The sequence below is a fragment of the Pleurodeles waltl genome, chromosome 1_2 (assembly GCF_031143425.1).
Source record: "Pleurodeles waltl isolate 20211129_DDA chromosome 1_2, aPleWal1.hap1.20221129, whole genome shotgun sequence".
Classification (NCBI taxonomy): Eukaryota; Metazoa; Chordata; class Amphibia; order Caudata; family Salamandridae; genus Pleurodeles; species Pleurodeles waltl.
In genome coordinates, this window is record NC_090437.1 from 1,230,770,926 (window position 1) to 1,230,788,548 (window position 17,623).

At 44.7% G+C, this 17,623-nt stretch overlaps 1 protein-coding gene across 5 annotated transcripts in view; it reads right to left on the reverse strand.

Annotated features, from left to right (window-relative positions):
* Positions 1–17,623, reverse strand: part of REEP1 (receptor accessory protein 1) — a 319,570-nt gene that overhangs the window by 7,699 nt on the left and 294,248 nt on the right. Inside the window, exon 7 of one of the 5 annotated variants that reach the window (XM_069204369.1) lies at positions 2,161–2,286. The exons of the other annotated variants lie outside the window; for them this stretch is intronic. Coding sequence (XP_069060470.1) covers positions 2,192–2,286 — 95 coding nt within the window. The 3' untranslated portion in view covers positions 2,161–2,191. The remainder of the gene's footprint in view (positions 1–2,160; positions 2,287–17,623) is intronic. 5 annotated transcript variants of the gene reach the window in all.

A 17,623-nucleotide genomic window follows, 5' to 3' on the forward strand; every position in this document is an offset into this window, starting at 1 on the left:
GCCAGATCTTTCTCAGTGCTGCCTCCATCACCATGGAAATGCCTCCTGCCTAAATTATTTAATGACACAGCTCTACCTTTGCATACATGCTTAACTGATTCTGGTTGATAATGGAGAACGAACAACCTTACCACATCTAGCCTCAAAGATGACCTTAAATCCCTATGGCATAATGCAAAAAGGAATAGGGCAGAAATCACAGTGCTCGAGACTAAACAAGTGTAAGATTTAAGGGCTATGAATGAATACCAGAAATACTACAGGGAGTGCAGAATTATTAGGCAAATGAGTATTTTGACCACATCATCCTCTTTATGCATGTTGTCTTACTCCAAGCTGTATAGGCTCGAAAGCCTACTACCAATTAAGCATATTAGGTGATGTGCATCTCTGTAATGAGAAGGGGTGTGGTCTAATGACATCAACACCCTATATCAGGTGTGCATAATTATTAGGCAACTTCCTTTCCTTTGGCAAAATGGGTCAAAAGAAGGACTTGACAGGCTCAGAAAAGTCAAAAATAGTGAGATATCTTGCAGAGGGATGCAGCACTCTTAAAATTGCAAAGCTTCTGAAGCGTGATCATCGAACAATCAAGCGTTTCATTCAAAATAGTCAACAGGGTCGCAAGAAGCGTGTGGAAAAACCAAGGCGCAAAATAACTGCCCATGAACTGAGAAAAGTCAAGCGTGCAGCTGCCACGATGCCACTTGCCACCAGTTTGGCCATATTTCAGAGCTGCAACATCACTGGAGTGCCCAAAAGCACAAGGTGTGCAATACTCAGAGACATGGCCAAGGTAAGAAAGGCTGAAAGACGATCACCACTGAACAAGACACACAAGCTGAAACGTCAAGACTGGGCCGAGAAATATCTCAAGACTGATTTTTCTAAGGTTTTATGGACTGATGAAATGAGAGTGAGTCTTGATGGGCCAGATGGATGGGCCCGTGGCTGGATTGGTAAAGGGCAGAGAGCTCCAGTCCGACTCAGACGCCAGCAAGGTGGAGGTGGAGTACTGGTTTGGGCTGGTATCATCAAAGATGAGCTTGTGGGGCCTTTTCGGGTTGAGGATGGAGTCAAGCTCAACTCCCAGTCCTACTGCCAGTTCCTGGAAGACACCTTCTTCAAGCAGTGGTACAGGAAGAAGTCTGCATCCTTCAAGAAAAACATGATTCTCATGCAGGACAATGCTCCATCACACGCGTCCAAGTACTCCACAGCGTGGCTGGCAAGAAAGGGTATAAAAGAAGGAAATCTAATGACATGGCCTCCTTGTTCACCTGATCTGAACCCCATTGAGAACCTGTGGTCCATCATCAAATGTGAGATTTACAAGGAGGGAAAACAGTACACCTCTCTGAACAGTGTCTGGGAGGCTGTGGTTGCTGCTGCACGCAATGTTGATGGTGAACAGATCAAAACACTGACAGAATCCATGAATGGCAGGCTTTTGAGTGTCCTTGCAAAGAAAGGTGGCTATATTGGTCACTGATTTGTTTTTGTTTTGTTTTTGAATGTCAGAAATGTATATTTGTGAATGTTGAGATGTTATATTGGTTTCACTGGTAATAATAAATAATTGAAATGGGTATATATTTGTTTTTTGTTAAGTTGCCTAATAATTATGCACAGTAATAGTCACCTGCACACACAGATATCCCCCTAACATAGCTAAAACTAAAAACAAACTAAAAACTACTTCCAAAAATATTCAGCTTTGATATTAATGAGTTTTTTGGGTTCATTGAGAACATGGTTGTTGTTCAATAATAAAATTAATCCTCAAAAATACAATTTGCCTAATAATTCTGCACTCCCTGTATTTTGCCATAACATTCAGACTATATCTGGGTGTAATATTCCATTAATATTAACAGGACTATTGCAAGTGGCCTGAGAGTAAAACTGCATTATTAGGCGTGACACCCAATCATTTAAGTTGTCCATATTAAAGAGTTACCTGGTTTTAGGAGAATAAAGACTGATACCTTTGTGATTAGTAAGAAAACAGAAAGAACACACTGATCAAACAGCCTTCATCCGCAATCATTTACCATGTTTCTGCAAAGAATACATCTTCCTGTATACATCCTTCCTCAAATGTAAAACTGGATAAAAGGCTCTCTTTCTTCATGTAATAAACGTAAATATACTCACATTAACCAGGAGTCTATAGGTTAATGATCTATTACTGTGGCTTTTTTAAGGCCCCTTTGCTCCTGCTTGAGTCTTCCTGTTTCTTTACTGTTGCACTCTTCGGCTGAACGACTTTCAGCTCCGCCTCTAAGGGTGTTACGTGACCAGCATGGGAGGGAGAGGAAAGAGGTAAGAGATGGAGAGAAGGTGGGGAGTGGTTGTTTTTCTGTTAAAATGATATTAGCCTGCACAATTTAAGCTAAGCAGATAGATGACAATGGAATGGGATATGCTTAAAAAATATTCCTTGAGTGACTGGCCATCTGCAAACTAGAACTCAGTAACTAATGATACCCAATGAAAATGCCTGACTGCCTTTGTGTTAAAGGATATCATCCATACACAATTATCTTTTGAATGGTTCTGATACAATTTACTACAAGAGTTTGTAATTTAATATTTTTTTTTCCAGGATGAAACGTGATTCTACCGGTTGAGATGTAACATTAAGCATAATACTAAATTGTCAGAAATAAGTGTTCCACTTTCCCACCAAAATTCACCTGTGAAGAATACATATGGCCAGTTTATCGTTGTTTGATTGGCATATTTCATCGGTACCAGGTATGCATTTTGCTGTTTAGTAATGACAGTAAGCATCCTCTAATAAACTTCCTCAAGGTATGTGAGATCAGCTTCAACACAAATCTTCTGTTATTCATTAGTAGTGAGGCTTATCACACTCTCCAGGCAAACTACAAATTCCTACTGCACACAAGTTCCTTGAAACCACATTGTTAATTCGACCAATAAGGAAAATTTGCATTTGTTCCATTTGTTGCTTCATCTGGCCATATGGTTGTACTTTCCTAATTGTCAATGTTCAATGTGCCACAGACATTGTCAAACAGGATGGCTGCCCGTCAAACTTTTACACAGTTTTTTTATTTTTCGAAAACTAAATTCCAAAGCGGGAAATGAAAAATTAACAACCCTCACACCAAGTGAGTTTGCTCCTATGTTGTGCAAGATTTTATATTTTTTACTGCCCCTCAGTAATGGACTGCAAAAAAGCCGTCTGATCTACCACCTTGATAGCTAACCTCCAAAGGCTTGTATTCTGAGTGACAGAGAAGGAGTATTCTTCATCGTTGCATACTTTCGGTCCGCCCACCTCTAAATCAGGAGAGCAGGCCATGGGTTGGGCATGAAGGGTACTCTGAAGTCATTGCCAAGGAGCTCCTCCTGAATCACCCCCAAAGTGATTAACATTAGTAGAGTGACTGTTAATGAAAGATACCTGGAGGCAATGAGTAGAGTGACTATCAATAAAAGATGCCCGAGACTCGGATGTAGGGAAAAAACTGAGATTTTTCCAGCTGAGGCAGATACAAAAGTTTTATCATAAATTCCTGGCAATAGCTTACTCCTGCCAAAAGTGGAATGCCATAAGTATGTAAAATGCTTCAATGAGATATATCAGACCAGTCTCTGCTCTTCATGGAACTTAAAAGAAGGCTACAGGTCATGTGGAGACTGTGGTCATATCAAATGAGAGACCCATAAGTAACACACTGTCTGAAAATAATGACAAAGAGTACTTCAGTACAAACAAGGCAAACGTTTTTTCCAATCTAAAACATACATTGGAAGCCCTACAAGATAATCATAAGAGGAAAAGCACTGGAATTGTTAACAAGTGAAAGTACCCAGAAAACATGCAAACACACAACAACATACTCAGTGGCACTCATGTACATACAAAATAACAACACATACAGGCACTCTCTTTTTTTCACCTTCTCCCGCTTAAACTTGCAGGCCCAAACCCAACTTCAGAGAGCTGTAATATAACGTGTAAAAGTAGAAAATAAATAGGAGATAAAGGTGTTTCTAAAATTGACTGCAAAAGCTACATGACACTGATTTCCAGGTACCTACTCTGCAAAATGTAAAACTTTCTCTCCAAACAGGGTTGACACTAATAGCTGCTACATTTATTAGGAGCTGCATTTGCTGCTGCTATGGAATCGCGTGATTTACAAACCTCACATTTCCTGCCTAGCAGTCGCGGCTCGCAGAAGGGTTGGGTCAGGTAGCAGGCGGTGAAAATACAAATTAAATGAACTTTTTTTTTTAAAACACTTACCTCTATCGCCACCACACCACTCCATCCGCTGGCTGCAGGCACAGGCTCCCAGCCAGCCCTGCGGCCAATCCTGACGCTGCTCAGAGCATCGTCAGGATTGGCTGGGAGCGCCCAGCCAGAGCACTCACAGGCAGACTGGGAGCCTGTGCATGCTCTCTCCAGCCGGGCAACAGTGTTGCTGGGCTGGAGAGAGCCTTCTGCGCCTGTGTGTTTGGCTGGCCCGAGACAGCCGTGCACTCTCCCTCAGTGCTCGTAAAAGCCTGTGGCCCGCCCCTTTTAAAAAAAAACAATAATAAACACAGTTTATTATCGTTTTTGGTAAAAAGTTTGCAGCTGCTGCTGCTGACGAGGGGGCAATGCTCCTCTGCCCTAATGGAGGAGCTGCCCCTGCTGAATAGTGTACTAATTTGCTATGAAGTGGCAGCACACAAAAAACGTTTGCTCTACAACCTACGTGATGAAACAAAATTGAACACACTGGTTGAACACTCTTTTAGTCCGACACTCATGTAATTTGCACACATAGATTTACATCAGTATCTGACCCTGTCATGGCCGCTGTGATGCCAAGGTCTTAATAACCAACATGCACAATTATATAGGGCCTTGCCATATATTAACAGTGCTATAGGTAATCTCGTCATGTATCAAAGTTGTGTGCCTCACAGGCCGGCAATATCTGAACCCTCTATACACTTATGACCTTGTTTTAGAAATAGAGACGTTGATAGAAAAGGACAGGACAGATTTGCTTCTTTTATTCTTTTTCTATAACCCGAAGAACATTGCCACCCCTCGTATTAAGGTATTATTTTGCTTTAAAAAAACTAACCAGGGAGGAAAACAGACTAATAACAAATAATAGTTTCCAAATCAGTTTATGGATGGACTAAAAAAGCAACTTATGAATAGGGAGACAAATGAAGAAAAATGCATGAATGACTATGCACAATGGATAAAGAACTAAAGTATTAAAAACCCACATGGGGGATTTGTGAAAGTATTGATAACAAACATTGGTGAGAACTACATTGATTACAAACAGATATTGAAATAAGTAAACAGAAGAAATTCGGGGAAACCTTGCCCCCGAAAGCACTGTCGCCAGTACGGAGAACAAAGTCATAAACAAAAATCACAACAAAGCAAGTATGAAAAAAAAACGACAGGAGACATCCAAGCAGGAAAAGACCTGACACTCAGTGTATGGGGTTGGATTTTTTTTTTAAAGCGGTAAAAGACATATAGGGGGTCATTCTGCCCAAACACCGCCCCGCGGTCAGATGACCGCGGGGGGCATTCCGACTTTCCCGCTGGGCCGGCGGGCGATCTGCAAAAGATCGCCCGCCGGCCCAGCGGGAAAGCCCCAGCAAAGATGAAGCCGGCTCCGAATGGAGCCGGCGGATTTGCTGAGGTGCGACGGGTGCACCCGTCGCGATTTTCAGTGTCTGCCAAGCAGACACTGAAAATCTTGCTGGGGACCTGTTAGGGGGCCCCTGCACTGCCCATGCCATTGGCATGGGCAGTGCAGGGGCCCCCAGGGGCCCCTCGACACCCGTTCCCGCCAGCCTCTTCCTGGCGGTGTAAACCGCCAGGAACAGGCTGGCGGGAAGGGGGTCAGAATCCCCATGGCGGCGCTGCTTGCAGCGCTGCCATGGAGGATTCCTTTGGCCAGGGGAAAACCGGCGGGAAACCGCCGGTTTCCCTTTTCTGACCGCGGCTTTACCGCCGCGGTCAGAATTGGCCAGGAAGCACCGGCAGCCTGTTGGCGGTGCTTCCGTGGTCGTTGGTCAGAATGACCCCCATAATCTGACATGCTGTATAAGTGCAGTACACATGAAGAAGAAAAGACACACCAGTATCCACAACACAAGTCCTAACAGCACCTCTTGCCCAATATCCCTGATATACTTAATAGTTGATTGTGTCTAGACCACAGCAAAAGGGGTGTCTGATGGATGAAGTTTTAGGTAGTCCTAGTTTTTAATGAACAAATGCACACTGATAAGTATATGGCCATATATTTGAGAATTACTGCCTACAGAGAGACAACCAACAAGGATGTACACTCTCCACAATATTCATCATTCTGCCACTAGGCCCTGGTAGAATGGATCAGTTGATATGCCATAATGGAATAACTGTAATGGACTTGGGAGAAGAAGAATGAATACTCAATAAGCAAACACTATGTTTGAAGACCCAGTAAATCGACAAACAGTATTTTAAAAGATCACATTGTGCATCCTGGCAAATATTTTTCCTCTGTAGCAAACTGAACGCATGAAATATCCGTAAGCTCTAATGGGGGCACTGAAGCACTTACAGTAGCACTGACTTCTATGTAAAGAACACTGTGCCATGGCAGCCTAGGTCTACTACATATTTGCATATCTGTAAGTACTATTAAGCTATATATATATATATATATATATATATATATATATATATATATATATATATATATATATATATATACACACACACACACGTGTATATATATTGTACTGGGAGGAAGCATTGCTGATTAAAGTATATTTGGACTTCCATTTGTTGTCTTCTACACGGTATTAGAAGAACTGCGAAATATATATATATATATATATTATTTTATATATATATATATATATATATAAAAACCTACTGGCAGTCTTCAGTAGGTATAGTTAGGACCATGTTTCCATAGAAAAATATTTTTTTGACTTGCCTATATCTTTGGCACCGTTTGATAAATCTTCACGAAATATATTTTTTAAAGTGTATCAGTGAATATTGTTGCGCACGGAATGTTTCGGGGTGATCTGTCAAGCAGGGGTGAAGAAACAGGGATGGGGGTTAAAAACCGTGCATTTTCCATGTTAATTTCCATAGGAATTTTGAACACAACTGCAGCCCGATCCGCTGTATGGAATTACACCAAATTTGGCAGAAAAGTAGCTTTCAGTACGCAGATTATGCTTTTTTGCTATTTGGTGTAAATCCGTTCAGTGGTTTTCGAGATATTTAAGGGAAAATAAATGTGTCTATCTAGTGCTACGGTTCCATCATGAGATTTGTGCATCTATCGCAACGTATTCACAAATGCACGCGCCAACAGGAATGCTGTGATTGGTTGGCCGCAACCTGACGAGAAATTTGCGGCCTCCATTTTAGGTAACGGGACACGGTCCCTGGGGCTGAAAAATAAAATGAAAAGTAGCATAAGGGGTCCGGGTGGAGATACCCTGGCCCCAGGGCTGTGATATAGGGATCTTTGAGGGTGAAATTATGACCTTATAGTTGTTTTTTTTTTCACGAGGCGCGATATTGGTTAATACGTCGAGATGCTCAGTGCGGCTCCTCCGTGTAACATCGCAACAAATTTGTGAATATTGGCAAATACTTTTTTTTTCAAAAACATTCACAGATTTATTCATACACTAAATCATTCACTCATAGAAGCTCTCAGACACTCATGCACCCATTCACAGACCCACTTAGTCTCATACACCCACTCAGACCTTCATACACCCAATCACAGACCCACTCAAACCCTGACGCACTCATACACCCGCTCAGAGACTCACACAACCACCCTAGATCCACTCAGAGACTCACGCACTCACTCACAGACCCGCTTAAGACTCACACGCTCACTCACAGACTCACGCACCCACTGGCAGACCCACCCACAGACCAACTCAGAGACTCATGCACTCACTCACAGGTGAAGGCCATGCGTGGCAGTGGTTAGGTTAACATATAGTAATTAAATTACTTTATGTTAAAAAAACATAGAAGTTCATGGAAAAAACAAAGGCTACAGGAATGTTCTAATTAGGAAATAGAATTTAAAAAACAATAGAAATTCACTTAAAAAACAAAGGTTACAGGGACAGTCTAGTAAGGTTCTGAATTTACTTGCACAAAACCATAGAACTTCAGCAGTTATAGTTATTTCAAGTAACTATAAATCGCGCCCTAATGTAACTATAACTCGCGCCCTCGCCATACACTACTAGTTACCCTACATATAACAGCACTCATGACAACTTTTATAACGTCAATAAAATATCAATGAAACATCAGCAGTTAACTTATTGAAGAAAAAACTGTGGATGGCGGGGGTGCAAGTTATAGTTACTTGAAATAACTAACTAACTATAACTGCTGAATTTCTGTAGTTTTGTGCAAGTAAATTAAGAACCTAACTATAACGTCCCTGTAGCCTTTGCTTGTTTGAGTGTGTGTAACACAGAACACAGTGGGTGTCGTCACAAAGTAGTTATAGTTAGAACCTAGTTTCTATAGAAAACTTCTATAGAAAAAGTGTTTTTTTACTTGCCTATATCTTTGGCATCGATTGATGAATCGTCACAAACTTTTCCCCCAAAAATACGACACTCACATCATCTACAGTCTGGAAAGTTTCGGGGGGTGATCCGTCAAGCGGGAGCCAAAAAAAAGAAGGGGTCCCAAAAAGTGTTTTCTCCATGTTAATTTCCATAGGGATTTTGAACATAAATAGTGGCGAACCACTACATGGATTTACACCAAATGTGGCAGAAAGCTAGCTTTGGTGTAAATCTGTTAAGTAGTTTTTGAAATATTAAAGAAAAAACAAATTTGTATATATAGGGATGTGAAGGCTCCGCAAACCCTCCCAATCTCGTGCTGAGATCTGATTGGCTGCCAGAAAAAAAGGCAAAAAATAAGAAAAGAGGCCAGGGTAGGGACACCCTTAACCCTTAGCTCTGGTGCCCCATCTCCATCCCCCCCCACCCCATCGAGGGCAAAACATTTTTTTTTTTTCCTTCAAATTTGCGATGGGTCACGAATCTGCAAAAAACATTTTTAAAAAACAAGTGCGGGCTCCCTTGCCTGTTTGAATGATGTCGCTAGGTCGGAAAAGTTCCAGGTGCGTGTTAAAATAAAAGAGGGGGCACATGGGGCCCTCCTCCTAGGGCATTTTTATGCCCCAGAGACCACCACCTCCCCGGGGCTTATTATTATTATGCAGGTGGGCCCACTGGGCCCGCTCGTGCCCCGGGAACTGCCACCTCCCCGGGGCTTAATTCACATTGTATATGAGGGGGTGGGCGTGTGGCCTCTCTTTAGCCCCGGGGACTGCCACCTCCCCGGGGTTTAAGTAATAATGAAGACGGGATCTGCTCAGCTCCTCCCAGCCCTGGGGATCACCACCTCCTGGGGCTGAATTTAAATAAAGAAGGGGGTCCATCATGGACCCCTGGCCCCATTAAGTATCCCCGGGCACCCCCCAGGGCAACTTAGCATTGGAAAGGGCCATGCGTTCCACCCCCACCCCCCTTCGAGGAGCCATAGATTGTCCTGGGGACCACCACCTCCCGGGCCAGCTCCTGCTATGTTCCTGGGTGTCAAACAGCTCTCACATGCTGCAATGGAAGTTTCCTCAGTTTCCCTGCCTGCAGAAATGCGGACAGGGAGACAAAGAACACTATTAATCTCACAGAGAGGGAGCTGCATATTTAGCAGCTCCCTCTCTGTGACAGCAATGCCGGCTCCCGCCGGAGGTGGGGAGAACAGCTGGGACTGGTGGCACAGTGGCACCCAACACAGATGGCCGGGCCCTGGAGGATGGGGTCTCAGGAGGGCTGAAATGAGCCAGGGAGGGGGGGCTGCGTGGTCCGCCTCCCCCCAAAAAACTTATTTTAGAAGGCCAGGCCCCAGGGGATGGGGTCCTTGGGCCGAAATCGGCCAGGGGAATTGTACTAGGCCCCGGGGGATGGGGTCCCCAGGGCCAAAATCAACCGGGGGAGGGTGGCTGTGCGGCCAACTTCTGCTGTGCATGACCAAATGCTGTGCGCAGCGCCTGTGGTTGGATTACCATATAGTAATGAAAATTACTTTACGTTAAAAAAAATATAGAAATTCACTGAAAAAAACAAAGGTTACAGGAACGTTATAGTTAGGAAATAGAATTTTTTTAAAACATAGAAATTCACTTTAAAAAACAAAGGTTACAGGGACGTTATAGTGAGGTTCACATTTTAAACGTACAAAACCACAGAAATTCACTGGTGATAGTCAGAGTTATCTCAAATAACTATAACTTGTGCGCTATAACTCATGCCCTCACCATGCACTGCTAATTACCCCACAAATTACGGCACTCATGACATCTTTGATAACATCATGATAATATTAATGTAATACTTGCAGTCACATTTTTGACAAAAAAATTGTGCATGGCGGGGGTGTGAGTTATAGGGCACAAGTAAGAGATATTTGAGATAGCTCTAACAATAACAGGTGAATTTCTGGGGGCGTGGCCTGGGACCAATGGAGCTGCACGCGTAGTGCGGCGCTCTCGGACCACAATCCAGGCCCGAAGCTTAAATCCTGCCATAATAACGACCGGAGGTCTTAAAAGTTGAAGAGAAGTGATTGGAGAATATACAGCACAAGTAGAGACCGAGGCGATACATTTTGGGGCAGAGTTTACCAAGAAAACTCCCCCGACAACTCAGCGGCTGCTGTGACCTAAAATGGTGGCCGCGACAGAGCAGTGAACCCGCTGCAGCCGCAGTCCGCGGCTGAGAAGGTACGAAGGTCCCGTGGAGGTGAGGGCCCCCACATCATTCGTTGGAGGATACGAGGGGCTCAGACACCTTCACCACAAACGGCGAGAGCAACAGTATGAAGTGGAACATCAGCGAAAGCGGCATAGCGTGGGGCCTCTGGACCACAATCCAGGCCGAAGTTTAAAACCTGCCATAGTGACGACCGGAGATCTTGGGGATTGAAGAGAAGTGATCGGAGAATATACAGCACAAGTAGGAGCCGCGGCGCCCCACCCTGGAGCAGATATCACCCGGAAAGCTCCCCCCGAAAACTTCGCGGCTGCCGCAACCCAAAATGGCAGCCGCAACAGAACAGACAGCTCGCCGCGGCCGCGGCCCTCGGTTGTGAGGACACGAGGGTCTCGTGAAGGTGGGGACCCTCACGCCATCCATCGAGGAATACAAGGGGCTCAGACACCTTCACCTCCAACGGCGAGAACAACATTACGAAGCGGAACATCAGCGAATGCGAGTAAGGTGGTGCCCTCAAGCCACAATCCAGGCCCGAAGCTTAAATCCTGCCATAATAACGACCGGAGGTCTTAAAAATTGTAGAGAAGCTATCGGAGAATACACAGCACAAGCAGGAACCGCGGCGCTCCACTTTGGGGCAGAGATCGCCCCCCAAAAAAACTTCCCCTGACAAGTTCGCGGCTGCCACGACATAAAATGGCGGCCGCGACGGAGCAGGAAATCAGCTACAGCCGCGGTCCTCGATCCATTGAAGAGTGCAAAGGACTCAGTCACTTTTGCCACTAACGACGAGAGCAACAGTACGGAACATCAGCGAATACAGTGTAGGGCAGCGCCCTCGGGCCACAATCCAGGCCCAAAGCTTAGATACTGCCATAATAACAACCTAAGATCTCAAAAAGTGAAGAGAAGCGTCTGAGACCTGTTACAATGGTAAAACCAAAAAAGCAAGATAAATCACCAGCGGGGGACTCCCCGCACACTGAGAATCCACCCCCGAAAATGGGGCACGAACAACAAGAAACAACTCTGGACACTGTGCTACTGGCTATTAAAGATTCCCGGGAAGCGCTTGACCGTAAAATCGATAACCTCACCACAGATCTTTCCCTTTTGCGAGACGACCACCGTAAATTAAAAGAAACGGTGGGTTTGCACGAGACCACGTTGACAGGAGTATTAGCGGAGCGCAAAGGCTCATCCTCAGAAATCAAAGACCTGACCACCCGGCTGAAAACATTGGAGGCAAGGGCAGAGGATGCAGAAAACCGAGCCCGACGGAACAACATCAGATTAGTGGGGGTTCCGGAGGGGGCGGAGGCCTCCGCAGCTAATATAGAAGTATTCCTAGAACAGTGGCTCAGAGACACAATAGCATCAGAGGGCTTCTCACCATTCTTTGCGGTGGAACGTGCCCACAGGATCCCTGGCGGACCACCCCCACCAGGAGTCAGGCCACGGCCAATAATCGCTAGATTACTCTACCACAAAGATAGAGACTACGTACTATCACAATCCCGCCAGCTAGGTGAGATTCAATTGGATGGCCAAAAGGTTATGATATTCCCAGACTTTACGAGAGAAACACAGGCGCAAAGGGCTTCCTACATCGCAGTAAAACGAACCATGCGAGAGCATGGTATAAAATATGCCATGCTCTTTCCGGCAAAACTCCGAGTGGAATACGATAGCAGAACCCACTTTTTTCTCACACCTCAGCTGGCGATGGAATGGCTTGAATCGCTGAACATCCACTGCAGAGCAACCCGCGACCGGACATTCCGAAACCCCGGGAAGAAACGTAGCAGATCCCGGAAAAAGACCACAGAAGCGGCTCCATCGAAACGTCAATCACAACAGGAGATGCGTGATGCGGTGGAAACAGCAGCAGCATTAAGCGGGGGAGACTTCCACATACGCCGGACCCCAGATGCTACATCAGACGTTAACTCAAACTGCGAACAGTCCTCAATATCCTCCCAGGACACTCTCGTCGGCTTGCCTTTGATCACCCCAGGAACGGCAGACGAGATTATCTGACCTCGCTAAAAGAACAAGTTGGCAAGTGAGCAGACAATTGTGGGGGAATCTCAATCTGTTTAGGGACATTGATAAGGCCCAACCGTAAATATAGAGCTATAGGACCTAGATGTCATTTCTTAACCGGCACATTACATATAATCGGGCCTGGGGGAGAGTCCGGGACGCTGCCTCTTGGTCTCTGGCACGACTCCCTCCAATAGGTTGATAATTAGGATTACAATAGTTGTAATGGTTTGGACGGGTAGAGTTGTAGGTACCGGTCCTGGGGAGAGGGAGTTACAAAGGGGGTTTGATTTTGGTTGTGTTGTCTTCAGGGTTTATCAGGCACATCTATCTCACAGCCCAAACGGTTCACACCTTAGATTACGAGACTCAATAGGTTTGTCCAGTAGTAGTAATAGAGCGGTGTTAGCGGACCGTCTCCACACCCCTCCCTAAATTATGACCACAGAATACAAGATAATCACATGGAATGTCAGGGGCCTAAATAACATGTCCAAGAGGTACAAAGTTCACAGCTTTCTTAAACGAAGGGGAGTGCACATAGCTATCTTACAAGAAACTCACTTGTTGGAGCAGGAGATCAAGGCCTTGAAAAAGCGCTGGAGGGGACAAATATTCGCCACTAACCACTCAGCATTTGCGAGGGGAGTGTTGATATGGATCAGACCAGGCGTTCCATTACAGGTTCTTCATACCTTGATCGACACTGAGGGGAGATAAGTAGTAATATCTGGTAGATTGGACGGGAGAGAGATAACTCTTGCGGGACTATACCCCCCAAATCACGAACAGGGAAAATTCCTAGACAGATTATCACTGACCATGAGCACACTTCTCACTAGCACTACATTAATAGGAGGAGACTTTAATTGTGTAGTGGATACCGCAATGGATAGATCGCACCCACCATTGTCACAATCCGTAACTCATAAAACAGCACTGCACTTCCAGCAGTGGCAAAAACACTGGCAATTAACGGATTGTTGGCGCAAACTTAATCCCCCCAATAGAGAATACTCTTTTTATTCAGCAGTTCACGACCTGCATGTACGACTGGACACCGTTCTGGCATCTCCAGAGGTGCAATCTGTGGTGGCGAAGGCCGAGTATCTTGGCCGCACCATCTCAGATCATAATCCCTTATTGATCTCTTTGGCCTGGTGCGACGAAAGACCTTTGATTCCCACTTGGCGCCTGAGAGCAGAATCACTTGAAGACGAAGCTTTTAGAACCCAACTGGGCACGCAGATTACGGAATTCTTCGAGAACAATGCTGGAACTGCCTCATCCAGATCTGTCGAATGGGAATCCTTTAAAACAGTGATCAGGGGATATTGTATTAGCACTACTGTGGGAGTACGGAAAGTGCTAGAGACAGAACTAACCGATCTCGAGAACTCCCTTAGGGAACTCGAACATAAGCACCCATCACAACCCGACCTCTCAACGCAACTAGAAGAGACAAGGACTAGAATAATAGAAACCAACACTAGATTGTCATGTTTCGATTACAAACAATTCTTGCAGAAGCAACATACAGAGGGCGACAGAGCAGGCGCCCTACTGGCATGGCTCGCCAAACCGCCCCAACTTCAAACCATAGTGGTGGAGTTGGAGACCACCCCGGGTATAAAAGTATATGGACAGAAGGAGATCAATAACACCTTTCTTAAATATTACTCAGAGCTGTATGCGCCTCCCTCCGAAATACTCAGCGACGCTCAATTACAAGATCTGGGGAACCTCAACCTCCCAGCATTGAAAGGGGAAGATAGAATAGCCCTGGTGACTCCCATATCACTTACAGAAATAAAGGCTGCAATCCAGAGTATGGCAAGGGGCAAGGTACCGGGAGCAGATGGTCTCCCTCTGGAGTTCTACCTTACATATCAGGACTCATTAACCTCCCAGCTCAGCATCTTATATGCAGAGGCATGGAATAACAACAGCTTACCTCCTTCCACTACAGAGGCAATAATGATTCTCCTTCTGAAACCTACCAAACCCCCCACAGAAGTTCGATCATACCGCCCACTATCAATGTTGAACTTAGATTATAAAATACTAAGCAGGGTACTAGCTAATAGACTTTTACCATATATGTCCTCATTAATCCATCAGGACCAATCGGGATTCATCCCAAGGAGAAGCACTGCCCAAAATATCCGTCGATTGATCTCACTCCTTCATGCCCTACCCCCTGACGCAAATAGAGCAGTAATCATCTCGATAGATGTCGAGAAAGCTTTTGATAGCCTACGATGGGACTACCTAGAACGAGTGATGCTGCAGCTAGGACTAGGAGAAGGATTTGTCAAATGGACGAGGCTTCTCTACACAAACCCCACAGCGAGAGTACGCACTGGCCGTACAATATCCCCTTCCTTTGCCATAGGTAGGGGTACAAGACAGGGATGCCCGCTTTCACCTTTGCTTTTTGCATTGGCAGTTGAACCTCTCGCCCAATCAGCTAGGTCCCAGAGGTTCTACGAAGGCATTACAATCAATGCTTGGACGCATCATATTGCTCTCTATGCGGATGACATGTTACTCTTCCTCCGGAACGCAGAGACCGATCTACCAAGAGCAATGACAATGTTAGACAACTTTGGAGCCGCATCTGGACTCCGGATAAACTGGGGGAAGTCGTCCATTTTTCCAGCTGCTATGGGTATCGAAGAACCAATGGACAATCGGGGTCTTCCGTGGTCCCCGTCCACATTCAAATATTTAGGGGTCAATATCTATCACTCCGCTGAGGATTTACTAGAAGGGAACATTCAGAGCACAATTAGGAGTATCAAAAACAGCATGATATTCTGGCAGACACTCCCGCTAGCGGTTACTGGGAGAGTTGCACTGATTAAGATGATAGTGTTACCTAGAATGTTATATTATTTTGCAACCATCCCACTCATTATACCGAGGGTGGTATTTAAAACAATTTCGTCCTTGATACAGGATTTATATGGGGAACCAACAGACAAAGGATAGCATTGCGCACCCTCCAGAGAACAACAGCAGAGGGTGGTTTGGCTGTTCCTGACTTTGAATTATACTATTGGGCTAGCCAACTCCAATGGCTGGCGCGATTCATCAGAGCACCCCCAGTGGGGGAAGCACTGAGAACCCCTCTCCACTGCCCCTGTGATAGAATTCTGGGCATTCTACTAAACCCCAAGAAACAGAATAAAACACTTCCGATAGAATGGGAAGCATCACGTCACTGCTGGGAACAATACCTAAAACGAACACACACTAGAACACCGTACTCGCCAGAGGCCCCCCTGATCTGTATAGGAACCGTCACAGGTAATCATGTAATAAGGGGTATCACCCAATTCATGGCACTTCAGATCGACACCATAGGGGCTCTATATAATAACAGGAAACTGTGCACTTATGCAGAACTGCAGGAAAGGTTTCAGATACCACCAGGGCTGTTCCTAACCTTTAACGCAATTGCTAGGACTCTTCGTAGACAATGGGGTACAGGACTAGAAGAGCCCCCAAGACATAACACCTGTGACCAAATATGCACTATAGGAGACCAAGGGAAGTTGATTTCAGGGATATATACATCTCTACTAACCAGCATATGTCTTCCCTTAAATAAACTTAAGACCAAATGGCAGGGGGAACTGGATGTTACAATAGATGACACACAGTGGACCAGAATAACCACACACATATATACAGTTTCCAGAAATGCCAGGTTTAAATTAATAAACATATATGTTTATCACAGAGCTTACTTAACCCCCTATATGATATCAAAGATTTATGGTGTAGAAAATGCCAGCTGCCCCCGATGTGCAGAACTAGCAGCAGGGTTGTTGCACATGCTCTGGAGTTGCCCACTAATCGGGGACTACTGGATGGGGATATTTGAAGCACTCTCCACTTGCACAGGCAGAAAATTATCCCGATCAGCCATGGTGGCGGTTTTGGGAGATTTCCCTCGCCCCAGCAAGCATAAAATCACAAACAGATTCATAGACCTGGCTTTGATACTTGCAAGGAGAGAAATAACTTCACACTGGAAAGATCCGAAGGGACCACAGATAAATCGTTGGAGAAATGCATTAATCAAGTGGGCGGAAACTGAAGGGACAGTATTACTAAGGGAAACACTCAGGGGCCTAGGAACTAGAGACAATGCTCAGCACTGGAACATGATACTGGAGAATTTTAGAACACCTGACACTTCTAAATCTGATGCAGAGGCAGATTTACCATAAACAGATCATGTATAATTGTTCAAGACATTCCTGTTGAAGATCGTACAAGAGACCAAATAAGTAATTCATTTGTGAACCGAACAAATACCTCTGTATAATTGATGGGAAGTGTGAAAGGGGAGAGGGAGGGGGAGGGGGAGTTACAAAAAGATGGGAAGTTATTTGTTTTTGTATGCGTTCATGTAATTATAAAGCAATAAAAGAGATCTTAAAAAAAAAAAAACAGGTGAATTTCTATTGTTTTGTACATTTAAAACCTTTGTTTTTTTCAGTCAGTGAATGTGTGTATATATATATATATCTATCTATATATATATATATATATATATATATATATAGATCCACACTTGATCCCATTGATACAGAGAAGGACAGCACTCCGCGGGAATCGTAATTCATCAGGGTTTATTGGCACAAAAGAAAAGAACGCGTTTCTGCGTCGCCGCCGTATAGCTTATATAGATATATATATATATATAAAATCGTGGTGAACC